Genomic DNA, 12,424 nt, shown 5'->3' on the forward strand with positions numbered 1-12,424 from the left:
TTTTTCAATCAGCAATTATTCAGGTGATCATTTCAGCACATTAAGATGCTTTCGTTATAAAAATTTTAAATTATTATTATTGTTATTATTGCATAGAAATAAATTCAGACAAAATTCTGTTATGAAACGAGATCAGAATAAACTGGATAATTACGATTAAAATTAATTCAAAATATAAAATTCAGACTAGAAATTTTACTGGGTTCATTACGCTATTTTGCATTATAAAGGTGTTTACATATTGTTTAAACCTGAAGTTGGTCACCCCAAAAGTAAAATTGGCCATTTTTGGTCCGGGGGCTTTAGGTCAAACGGTCTTTCTTTCGAACCTGGAAGTTCCTTGGTGCACTATGAAAATTTTCCATAGAAAGGTTCGTATCCTGAGGAAATCGGTAGGCTACAGAGAACTAGACATGCGTGAAAGACTATGCTGTAAAAGTATTAGTAATATATTAATGGGAAACGTCTTTTTAATTTTTGTCATTAACAAATGAGAAATGATCGAGTAAGAATTACCTCCACTTACTCTGTATTATTGACAGGTCAGTTAAGCCGTTTCCTGTTTAAATCATGCCTCTAAATTCAGGTTGTTTGCTATTTAATTCATGCCTCTAAAGTCAAGTTATTTCCTATATAATTCGTGCCTCTAATGCAAAGAATTTCCCTATCAAATCCCTGCCTCTGATGTCAAGTTATTCCCTGTTGAGTTCACGTCTCTAAACTACCATTTATTATTTTTTTATATTCACATTGGTAACATGAGCTGGGAGGTATTGAATGACCAACCTGGAAGAAAATAACTGAAAAATGGATGGATAAATAGATGCAATCACCTGCATGTTCAAACGTGAATCAATGACTTTCCATTCTATTCCTTCCGCAACCTCTGCAGTGATGGAATTGTGTTCCCCGCGCCAGCGTTGCTCTGTAGGGAGTTTGTTCGTCGTTCCCTTCGCCATCGGGTTCATGGTGGTGCCGGGAATCGCCTATTTTGTCAGACCTTGGAGGTGGTTGCAGGCTGCCTATGCCCTCCCGCTCCTCCCGCTCGTCTTGTACTTCTGGCAAGTCTTCGTCCCTGAGTTTCAGTCGGTGATTTAATTGGTATCTGGGTCTATAAACGTCGTTGATTTCATGCCCTTACTATATGCTTATCTAATTCACTGTAGCTCCAGCACTACTTGGTACCTTAAACAAGGAAGTAAATAGGATATTTAGAATAACTCTAAACTAGCTACGTCACTTGTTCATACTCCTAGACTCAATGGCACTCCTTGCTCCATCACCCTGTTCTGCTCATCATCTTGAAAACACAATCGTATATCTGGACAGGACAACTGTTTGAAAGTTTTCTAACATATTCTTTCTTTTCCAGGTTCCTTCCGGAGTCTCCCCGGTGGCTGTTATCGCAGGGGCGTTACGAAGAAGCCCTGAAGGTGCTCTCTTGGGCTGCCAAAGTCAATCGTCGTCCTCTGCCTCCGTCGGACGCTCTCTTGGTGTCTTTGAAAGCTATAGCGAAGGATTCTGGCTTGGCGCCAAGGGCAAAGGCGCAGGTAAAGGCTGTCTGCGGAAAGAAAGGATTAGAAGGGAGTTGCTATATTCACAACCAACAATGCTCACGATTAACTTTCGTACGTTTGTATTGCTATCATGATTTGCACAAAGGGCCTAACCATCAACCTAATTGATTTTTTTTTAGAGTACGTTTGGAACATAATTTTTAGAATTATTATAAAAAGATACTCATTTCAATGTAACTTTAAAACATTCTTTTTAGAGAGGCGGAAAACCCCCCCAGAGTTTCGGACGTCAACTATGGGGTAAAGTCCGACACATCTTCGTACTGGTGCTCACGCCTACCCTGAGGAACAGGATTCTGCTCTGTTTCTTCTGTTGGTTCGCTGTGTCTATGGTTTACTACGGTGTGTCTCTCAACTCTACAAACCTCAGGTATAAAGGAATAACAGTTGCTTTGTCCATATTTAGTTCAATTTTGATTTTTCTTCCTGGTTTTATCAATTACAAATTTAGGCCTATTTTGTGCTAAGACGTTTCAGTGTATTTCAGCCTCCAATTCTCTGGCACGTTGGTAACTCATCTGTTTGTCGTTTCATTTCTAGCACTGATCCTTACCTCTACATATTCCTGGGAGGATTGGTTGAAGTTCCGTCTTATCTGCTCTTGTGGCCAGCGATCGTCTACCTGGGGAGGAGGGTCTCCTTGATTGCTCTGTACATTGTATGTGCCACTACTGTCTCCATTATTGCTATCCTCCTCGTTGCTATGGAAACCGGTAAGGATTAAACTAATATACGATGGAATGAATTAGGGAATAAGGGGTATCATCGAACATCACTGTCCTTGGTGTGCGAGCAACTTGAGTACCTCATCTAACGGCCATGGCATTGGGTTTTTTTGGAACACATTATATTTCCAGATCCCATTAAAATGAAATGCCTCCTATATTGACAAAATAATTCTGGACAACTTAAAATTAAGTCTGTTGTAACTTATGATGCACAATACAATGCGTAACTATGCACAATCGCTAGAACCAATGGTCTCCATCCAAGTCCGAAGTGATATATATAGGCTTAGGATTTGCCGTTTCAGTCCCTTCTTATAATGTCACAATTTTGACGGAAAGGGTATTATTATCATAATTATTATTATTTTCCAGAAGATGAAACCTATTAATATGGAACAAGCCCACATTAGCCATTGACTTGAAATTTAAGCTTCCAAAGCATGTGATGTTCATTAGGAAGATATATATATATATATATTATATATATATATATATATATATATATATATATATATTATATATATTTAACTCAGCTAGTTTAGTTGCTGATTACAGTACTTCCAGAGCTAAGAAGTGTGATAGTTTTTCAGGCATATTCATTGTAGAAATATGTACGAAAATAGGCCGTTGAAAGATAAAAAATTCTGTCTTTTCACAACGACATTTCTGTTGCAGTTCCAGTCGGAGTGTTGATGTTTCTGTCGCTGACTGGAAAGTCTGCCATCACGGCTGCGTTTCATCTGAGCTACGTGTTCACAGCCGAACTCTTCCCCATTAAATATAGATCGCTGGCAGTTGGGGAATCCAGTATGATTGCTCGAGTGGGCAGCATGATCTCGCCGTATATCAACGACATCCTGGTAAAGCTTTGGTCTTCTTTTTCTTCTCCTTCTCCCGTCAGTTGTGATGCTACTACAGTTACTACTACTACTACTACTACTATCATGATATATATCTCTTATTTCTGGACTATACCTTCCCTTTCTTCTACTTTGGGAAACTTTTGATGTTACTGTTGTTATTATTTTTCTCTTTTTGTTGTCACTACTAGATTCATTTGTCGTGGCCTAAAGAAATGAACTGCTCTTGCGCAGTTTGTTTCTCGTAGGCCTAAAATGTAGGTGGCTCTAGAAAACATTACAAGATTTGCAGATAACGGTGCTACAAAGCCAGGTTTTGCTATCAGATATCTTTTTATTTTTGTCATACAGAGAGTCAGAGATTAAATTTGGTTGAAATACAATGATACTACTCCCAGTTACTAGATGTTTGCAGAGATAATGTCTTGCTTTACCATGTAATTACTGAAATACATATAAATAGGTATAAATCAGTAGATAGACACCCCCTACACCCGGAAACGCATAGACGCAAGAAAAATCTAACAGGAAGTAAGTTTCGTCCACATTACCTAGGTAACTTGAACTCGCATTTCCCTACTTGTGTGTGTGTGCGTGTGCGTGTTTATTTAAACAAAGAGAGAGAGAGAGAGAGAGAGAGAGAGAGAGAGAGAGAGAGAGAGAGACTCAAGACCTTTAATGCTTCCTCAAGGGCAACGTCTTGAACTGGGCCCCATCCGCCGTGTTCGCTCTGATGTCACTCTCGGCTGCGGGTCTCGCTTTTCTCCTGCCGGAGACAGGAGGGACGATGCTGACGGAGGAGGAGCAACTTCCTGTCGAAAACAGCGACAGCAATCTGAAGGAGACGGGAAATTACTTCGAGCCAGACAAGGAGCAGAAAGACAACAACCCGAGGGAGAACGGAAGTGTATTGGAAGAAGACGCCGAGGCAAATTGCAAATGATTGATCGGAGTATTGTTTGTCAATAATCGTTTTGCCCTTCAGAATTTCCTCTTCTGTTCTATACTTCGACAAATAAATGCTTGATTTCTTTGTTGCTTCGTTATTGCTTATCATACCCTTTGGTGTCGCTGATTTCAGCAAATAATGAGCCGAGGGAAGGAATGTATGTTTATTTACTAATATATTACAAAATATAAGTACACCAGAAGTGAAAAGTAAGTGACAGTAGTAAGAAACAACTAAAAATAAAAGCTCAGAATAATAGTGCCGTGTAATAGGGAATGATAAGTCGTAGGGATCAAATATGAGGCGATATGGTTTGTTCTTATCTTCCAGAAGCACAATGTGCTGACGAAGGTATCTGTTGCGTAAGGAATGAACAACAGGGAACCAGAGACTAGGTACAGAAACCAATAAAACTCTTACCTTTTCTTCTGATTGTTTAAGGTTCCCGTTTCTTACGAAGGAAAGAGCTTTGGTAGAGATAAGAAACAAATGGTGAGTCAGTAAGGAACCAAGAAGTACACCAGTTACAGGAACAGAAACCATAAATCAGGAAGCAGGGATGAAGACCAATTTTCTTTCCAACTGACTCCTCCATGTTCTTGTTCCTGGGAAGGGAAAAAGATTTAGTATCAGTGAAGAAGCAAGTAAAATATACGCCGAGGTGTCTTGGCGTAATCGAGTTTTCTGTACAGTATAATGCTGTATGAAACTGTGAGTGCTGCAGTATAAACTCTTAGCCAAGACCGGGCAGCTATCACTTGCTCCCCAAATGCGGTCAAGTAAAGATGCGTCGGTGGCTTGCACGATCCATAGCTAACCTTAAACTTAATTAAAATAAAAACTACTGGGGCTAGTGGTTTGAAATTTGGTATGTTTGATGATTGGAGGGTGGATGATCAAGATACCGATTTGCAACCCTCTAGCCTCGGTAGTTATAACATCTGAGGGCGAACAGAAAAAGTGCGAACGGACAGACAAAGCAATCCCGATAGTTCTCTTTTATAGAAAACTAAAAAGTGGCGTCAAGGAAGAACTCTGAACTATGCTAGCCAAAGGAACAGGAAACCATGCAGGAACCAAATACGAGGAAACCTATTTCATGGAAAAACGATCCCTTGGGGCCTACCTCGTTCCCAGGATAAAGGAGCGAAACAAAGAAGGTACCAAAAACGACCCTTGAGGACGCCAATCAGCTCTGTCGTCAGTAAAACAATCGATGGCACACTCGAAATACCGTTGAAGCATTAGATAAGATTTCGATAATTCAAAAGTTATTCCAATTTTACTATGTCGCTCTGTATTGCGTAACTGACGGCGATGGACGAAGCAAGGACTTGCGTGGGTTTATAAACAACATGCCGTCATGTAGAGCTACTACGATGTCTTTGTGGTATTAATCAGTTACAGGCGGTACAAGTAGGCTTAGGCCTAAAGGATGAGCTAAAGTAGGTGTTTGTTGTTTTGTTGCTGCCGACGTCTCGAAAGCATTTGAAAAATTCCTTTGTACTTCGACAGTAAAATTTCAGTGTGAAAAAAGTGAGAATAACATGATCAACTAAAATCTTGTGGATAAACTAAGCTAGAAATGGTGAAATAAATGGACACTATTACAGTGTGAAAACATTCCGAGTATATTTATTTATTTTCTTATTTATTTAAGGAGAAAAATGATCCGGTTACCGTCAAGCACCGTCGGCAGGAACACTGAGAACAAAGGGAACTTATTCTTCTGCTTGACAAATTCTCTTCTAAATGTGTCTCAATGTGTTTTTGTCGTTTATTTTTCCTGTCATTGTGGGATTTTTCATGCATCCTCAGCTGTCATATATCAAGATACTATTAATTGACACTGAAGATTCTAGTCCATTATGACAAGTCAGTCATTCGTGTTCCAGCATCAGTGAGGATCGTTTTAAGTCAGTTTTGATTTTGATCATGATAAACTATCATCTACTATTACTGCTAATAATAATAATTAGTATAGCTAACATGTCTTCCATTTGAGAGAGTTTAATTCAGACATTACTTTTTTATCAGGATGCATTAGAATCAATCTCGCACAATATCACTCCATATTTTTTCGGCCTTTTGGTAGTATAGGCAAATTATTAGGCCTACCCGTATTGTCAGCACTTGCATAGAAATGCAGCCATGCCTTCCAAAGTAGATTAATGAAATGTATTCAGTCACACGCAGAGAAGTGAAAATACTTAACCTAAGAAAAGAGATTACGCCATAACAATCGTTACTGCTCATGGTATGAGCGTAACTCACCTTCCTCGGTAGGATGGAAAGGGTGTTATTGTCCATCTTCCAAACGAATGTCACATTAAGGTCTGTGGCTGGCTTCCGCATTTCAGCCTAAGAAGATCTGGGAGATCCGTAGTTGCACGGATAGCTAAGGGAGCAGGACCACTTTAGCATTTGAAGAAAGTAAATGAAAAGCTTAGTATACCGATCATCACATGTGTTCAAACAGCTGTAACCACATACCCGTCGCAAACAAGTGCAACAGCGTTGATTTCTATGTTTGGCATTAATCAAATTGCATGTGCTCTCCCTTTCCGGTGTATTCAACTCACAAATGTCAGTGACCCCAGAAAATACTCACTAGAGATCAATGACGAGAGGAAAGGATCTTCATATTTATCACCTAAACAGATTCGTGAAACATTTTAAGATTCCCTCAGTGATTGCAAAAATATAAATGTCTTAGGTGGTCACTGAAACAGCAGAAGAGTCTGCCCCGTTCTTGGGTCTATCCTATCATGCATTTTCCTTTTACACCCCACCTATATCCTTCTCTCGCTCAGTGGCTCTCAACCTTTGGCACTTTGAGTAACTTCTGAGACACAATTTTTCTCATCCCAAGGAACCCCTATATATATATATATTATATATATATATATATATATATATATATATATATATATATATAATATATATAAGCATTTGTAATAATTACCTTTTGTAAAACCGAGGAAAAAAAATCTCGCTGTTACGATAAAATAAATTATAGGACTACGATTTCTGACGCCATGTTTAACGAAGAAAGATAGAAAAATATATACTTGTAAATAACAAATAAAAAAAATTAAATAAAACATGAATTCTCACGGAACCCCCGCCGATCGTTCACGGAACCCTATAAGGTTCCGCTGGACCCCGGTTGAGGATGGCTGCTCTAGCTTCTCTCGGCGACTGGCTCTTTGCTGTCTCTCTCTTAATTGAAAGCAGTCAAAGGTCGTGAACCAGATGGAACTTTGGCTGTTTTCCACATAAATTATGAACCAATAGTCATTTCCTTCGGCACCTATGGGGTGAATTCTCAGCAGATATAGCTTTGGTGTACCATCGTGGGAAAAGCTCCTTTTATCCTTCTCTACCCCGTCCCACCCCCTAACGCCGCCTTCATACCATAGAGGGCTAGAGTAACATGACAATGTCATCTGACTGTACTAAATAGACATCCGCTTAGTGGAAGTACCTTTTGTGTATGTTTATGAGAGCGTGTGATTGTTATTCTTGAAGGGGTTGGTCATGGTTTGTTGAGTCTAGTTGATTTTTATGTCATAAATTCATCCGCGGGTCAGAGAAGTACAGCAACCCGTCATCTGTAATAATCCAACCTGGAGGCCTTGGCTGATTATACCATCCAAAAATGGGCTGTATAGCCGCCACATGCCTTCGTGATAGGATGAATTAAACCTTCTAAGAAGCAGATTTAATCATTTTACTTAACTAGTGACATAAAATACGTGGAATAGGCCCCCTGGCCTTCTAGGATCATGAAGTAAATACTTCTCGATGCATGAGCATCTTGTTAATATATAAATAGGTGAGTATTTGTTAGTATATGAATTTGCAGGAATTTCATTCCAAATTTTATGACAGAATTGTCAATACATTAATTCATCATTTTACATACATGAATAAATTATGCGTATAATTTATTCAGTAATCCATTGCAATACCTCAGGGAAAGCATATTGACGGGAAAACCCGTTTTAATATTCTTTCGATGACTCATCAGAAGCAAGGATGATTGTGCATAATCCGAACACCAAATGAATTCCATTCACTAAAAGAAATTAAAGGAAAAAATATTAAATTAAACAAATGAACAAACCAGTCTCCAGGAGCCTGAAAGCTGGGATTCACGATAACCACAGTTGAACCGTGACGTCACTCTTTAACCGCCAATCAGATTGTTTCCTCGGATAAACGTCACACAGGATGTACCATTTGGACCTTGGATTAAGTTGGATACTCATTGAGGGCGTCATTTAACTCACAGGTACCTTCGCGAACGGTCCCTCAGTCGCTGAATTGCCTGGAACCTGACATAAACAAGAAGAGAGACGTGGTGAGTTTTCATGTGCGTTGTTGTGGGTCACCTGAGTGAATCCCGTGTCGTGGAGAAGTCCAGTGTTAACGGTTCCGTCGTTCCACATCGCCATTGCGTCGGACTGAGTAGGAATGATTACTCGTCTCTCTCGCTGGGGTGTCAAAAATTCTTCTGCCACTGCAATGCGTTGAAAGTGAATGAATAACTGAATCTTACGTCTGAGTATATCCTATATATGCGTCTAAAGACCTTTAGTAACAAATGAATAAAGTTCTCGTGCTTACTCGACCACTCAACTTAGAGCAGCAGGTGGTTCGCAGTGGATGAAAATTTCTTGCGTGTATGTTGAGCTCTCAAGAGCTGCTCTCATGGGGATTTTACCGGCCCGCCTCTTCCACAGTCGTGCCCCAGGGGGTGTGGTTCATAAGGCCGTTCTTGGAGGAAGGTAGGCTAGCATACGGGGGACATTAGCAGATTACAAACACATACACGCTCTCGTTTTAGTTTACATTGTTCTCTCTCTCTCTCTCTCTCTCTCTCTCTCTCTCTCTCTCTCTCTCTCTTTCAATATCATTATATTACTGGAAATGGCAGTGCTGTCTTTCCAAGAAAAGTATTTTTTTTTTCTGTGGAAAGTACTTCATCTAATTTGTGAAGAATAAGATTTGATCAACTTTCTATTCCTTTGTAACAAGTTTCTTTGTTTTGCTCTACCTACTACTGATGTTTTCACTTTTCTACTCGCGTCGAATGCGAGGAGATATAATGACTTACTCATCATAATGCTTTTTCTTGTATGTTGCGTGCTCTCGTTTGAGAGCGGCACTAGTGTTCCATCAGTAAAATAGCATATTTCGGCTCATGGTTCAACGGACGATTTTGGCTTTGTTTTTAAATATGTGTGCGGCTGATTCGTGCTTGCGATGTCTCGTCGACATTATGTTGTTTGGCCTTGTAGTATTTTAGATTTAGTGATGTTTGAAATTGAAATTCGTTGCTTGTAGCTGTATTCCCTAAACCTTGGTCTGTACCACATACAGGAAAAAAAAATCACTGATACGCATTGTTTTTATATGATTGGGTTATTATTATCATTTTCATATTGTTAAGATATATATCGCATTCTTCTTATGAAAAGTGTGTTAGGAACACCGCTACTGCGCTATCGGTGATAAATCTTATAGAGCAAAGTGACAGTCGCAACAAGGTATCCCCAATGAACTTGATTTAGACGCGCTGCAATAAATCTAGCGTTTAATCTCGTCGTATTGGGAGAGATATGTTCTGTCTAGCTTTTTTTTTTTTCTTTTTTGTAGAGGGTTAGTGGCATCACGTGATGCTCTGTAAGCATTACTTGAGGTTCTTTGCAGCGCCCTCTCCTCTCCTATAGTAGATTCACTACAACCGTGCATTTGACGTCTAGGCCAGTACTTACGACGCTCCTGATTGACTGTTGAGAAGCCAATCACAGGGCTGGAAACTCTGTCTCTCTCGAGAGAGTTCACATAGGCAGGATATATGTTCCACCTCCCTTGAGGGATACGTCTTTCAGGAGAAGTGGAACATACTTCCTGCCTATGGGAACTCTCGAGAGAGAGACTGGGTTCCCAGCCCCGTGATTGGCTTATCAACAGCCAATCAGGAGCGTAGTAAGGGACTGGCCTACCTAGACATTGGATGCACAGTTCATGTGAATCTACTATAGTTGCAACCCCTTTCATTCTTTTTTTTTTTTCTCTGTACTTCTGTTCATGTTTTTTCTTCCATCTTACTTGTTTCATAGTGACACTGCGAGATTTTCCTCCTGCTACCCCTTTCAAACATTTCTAGCTCAGACTTTCAGAATCTTTTACCACTTCTTCACGAGTTACATTTGTGATTTGTGTCAACATATTACGCCAAACAGATAGGCATTTAAAAATAGACATTTCTGATTCTGTAATTTACTGAGCAAATTCAAAGAATTGCATTTAAACTATTATTTCCAGTATTCACAGTGATGGAAATTCCAAGTGAAGTGACCTAACACGTCTCCCATATTGACCTTGGGCACGTCATTTATTTACGTCAGTAGGTATGCAAATGAGAATGGGGACTCAACAACGTAGCCATGCTGTTGGATAAGTAAAGCGGCAATAAAATTGAGTGAAGTTCTACAAGAACACAAATAGACAAAAACAAATAAATAAATGAAATATTTGGATTGGCAAGTATATCAGTGCTATCTTAGATATTAGCAAGTGAATGGCATCACCAGACACGTTGTCTACACGATTAGCAGACGATAAGCAACACGTCGTGGTTAGTCCTAAATATTTATTCTTGACCTACTACATTATGATAAGACCGCAATAACTGAGGTGTGAATGCTGTAAAACGGTAGAAATTAGATTTTCATTGCTTTCTGCAGTATACTTCTAAGCGGAAGAAAACTTTTTTAGAGATTTCTTTAGCTCAAGTAATACACACACACACACACACACACACACACACACACATATATATATATATATATATATATGCTTAAAAAATCACAGTAGATGCACGTGACTTCATAAATAAGCGAATACCACGGGAAATGATAGTCAGGAATCCAAGCGCTTTCGTCTTTATTCAGACATCGTCAAGGAGCTACTAAAGTACAATCGGAGAGGAAGGCCTCAGGTACAAACAAGATCAGGAATACCAGATGGTTAATTATCAAAAGGGTAAAAATTAAAAGGGATAATCCAGGATTATCGGATATCACACGGTCACAAACTTAAACAGATTCTGACCCTAACCGAAATTACAAAGTATCTTTGGACTGTAAAGATACTTTGTAATTTCGGTTAGGGTCAGAATCTGTTTAAGTTTGTGACCGTGTGATATCCGATAATCCTAGATTATCCCTTTTAATTTTTACCCTTTTGATAATTAACCATCTGGTATTCCTGATCTTGTTTGTACCTGAGGCCTTCCTCTCCGATTGTACTTAGTAGCTCCTTGACGATGTCTGAATAAAGACGAAAGCGCTTGGATTCCTGACTATCATTTCCCGTGGTATCGTTATATATATATATAATATATATATATATATATGATATATATATATATATATATTATATGTATATATATATATATACATATATAGAATTTATGTACGCTTGTCACCATAAAGCCTTAGATCCACATGCAAGAATACGCTTCATTTTCTTGGATTTGAATCTCAGGCTTTGTAGCGACAAACATCCCAAAATTGTTAAGAATTCGAGAAGCTAAGCGGGGGGTTATCCAGTTGGGGGTATCATATATAGATAATTATATTATATCTATATAATATATATATATATATATATAATTATATATATAGGCTATATATATATATATAGACATATATTTGTGTGTGTGTGTATCAATTTTAAATTCAAATCTTCGACAGGCATATGTGCTAATGTGCGTCTTAACTTATACCTCTTGACAGCCGAGTTCGAATCCCTCTGGTGACGGATCACCTGTTACTTATCAATTCCCCCTCAGTGTATGTTATCCCGAGGTTGATTGGATTTGACATTAAATGTCGTTTGTGGATAAAGAAATTTTATGGTGTGTGTGACAAAACTTCATTCTAGAAAAGTTTGAGATTGAGTATTCTGTGCTTCGGGAAGTCGGAGGAGTCCGTTATCATGCTGGCATTTGAGTCAGGTTGTAAAGTCATTATTTACTTTAAAAGTACTGACATATTCAGGCGCAACAAATAAAATTTTATTGATCGACTCTGCCTTGGATTATGAGCATGTGATAAATTGAGGCAGATTAAGGATATAACTAATCCTTGCGGAACCCCAGCTGGGACATTCAGTAAACTTCATTTGTCGTCATTTCATGATACTGTTTCGTATTTGACATTATGATATAATCATTGCGTTCAGAAAGTATTGAAACCGTTCGCAGAGAAGCTGGCCATTGAGTATGTAATGAAA

General features: G+C 38.9%; 2 protein-coding genes across 4 annotated transcripts in view; both read left to right on the top strand.

Moving 5' to 3' along the window:
- LOC135217079 (organic cation transporter protein-like) overlaps window positions 1-12,424 on the top strand; it is a 68,430-nt gene that overhangs the window by 24,872 nt on the left and 31,134 nt on the right. For 2 of the 3 annotated variants that reach the window (XM_064252764.1, XM_064252765.1), the window contains exons 7-12: window positions 893-1,061; window positions 1,373-1,550; window positions 1,775-1,947; window positions 2,118-2,290; window positions 2,981-3,165; window positions 3,857-4,192. In XM_064252764.1, coding sequence (XP_064108834.1) covers window positions 893-1,061; window positions 1,373-1,550; window positions 1,775-1,947; window positions 2,118-2,290; window positions 2,981-3,165; window positions 3,857-4,108 — 1,130 coding nt within the window. In that variant the 3' untranslated portion in view covers window positions 4,109-4,192. Of the gene's footprint in view, window positions 1-892; window positions 1,062-1,372; window positions 1,551-1,774; window positions 1,948-2,117; window positions 2,291-2,980; window positions 3,166-3,856; window positions 4,193-12,424 lie in introns of those variants that run through there. The other variant, XM_064252766.1, reaches the window with a different exon arrangement.
- The window catches only part of LOC135217226 (organic cation transporter protein-like), a 31,726-nt gene continuing 27,630 nt past the window's right edge, over window positions 8,329-12,424 (top strand). Inside the window, exon 1 of the mRNA XM_064252955.1 lies at window positions 8,329-8,480. The gene's annotated coding sequence lies outside the window, so the exon portion shown is untranslated. The remainder of the gene's footprint in view (window positions 8,481-12,424) is intronic.

The sequence above is a fragment of the Macrobrachium nipponense genome, chromosome 7 (genome assembly GCF_015104395.2).
Source record: "Macrobrachium nipponense isolate FS-2020 chromosome 7, ASM1510439v2, whole genome shotgun sequence".
NCBI lineage: Eukaryota > Metazoa > Arthropoda > Malacostraca > Decapoda > Palaemonidae > Macrobrachium > Macrobrachium nipponense.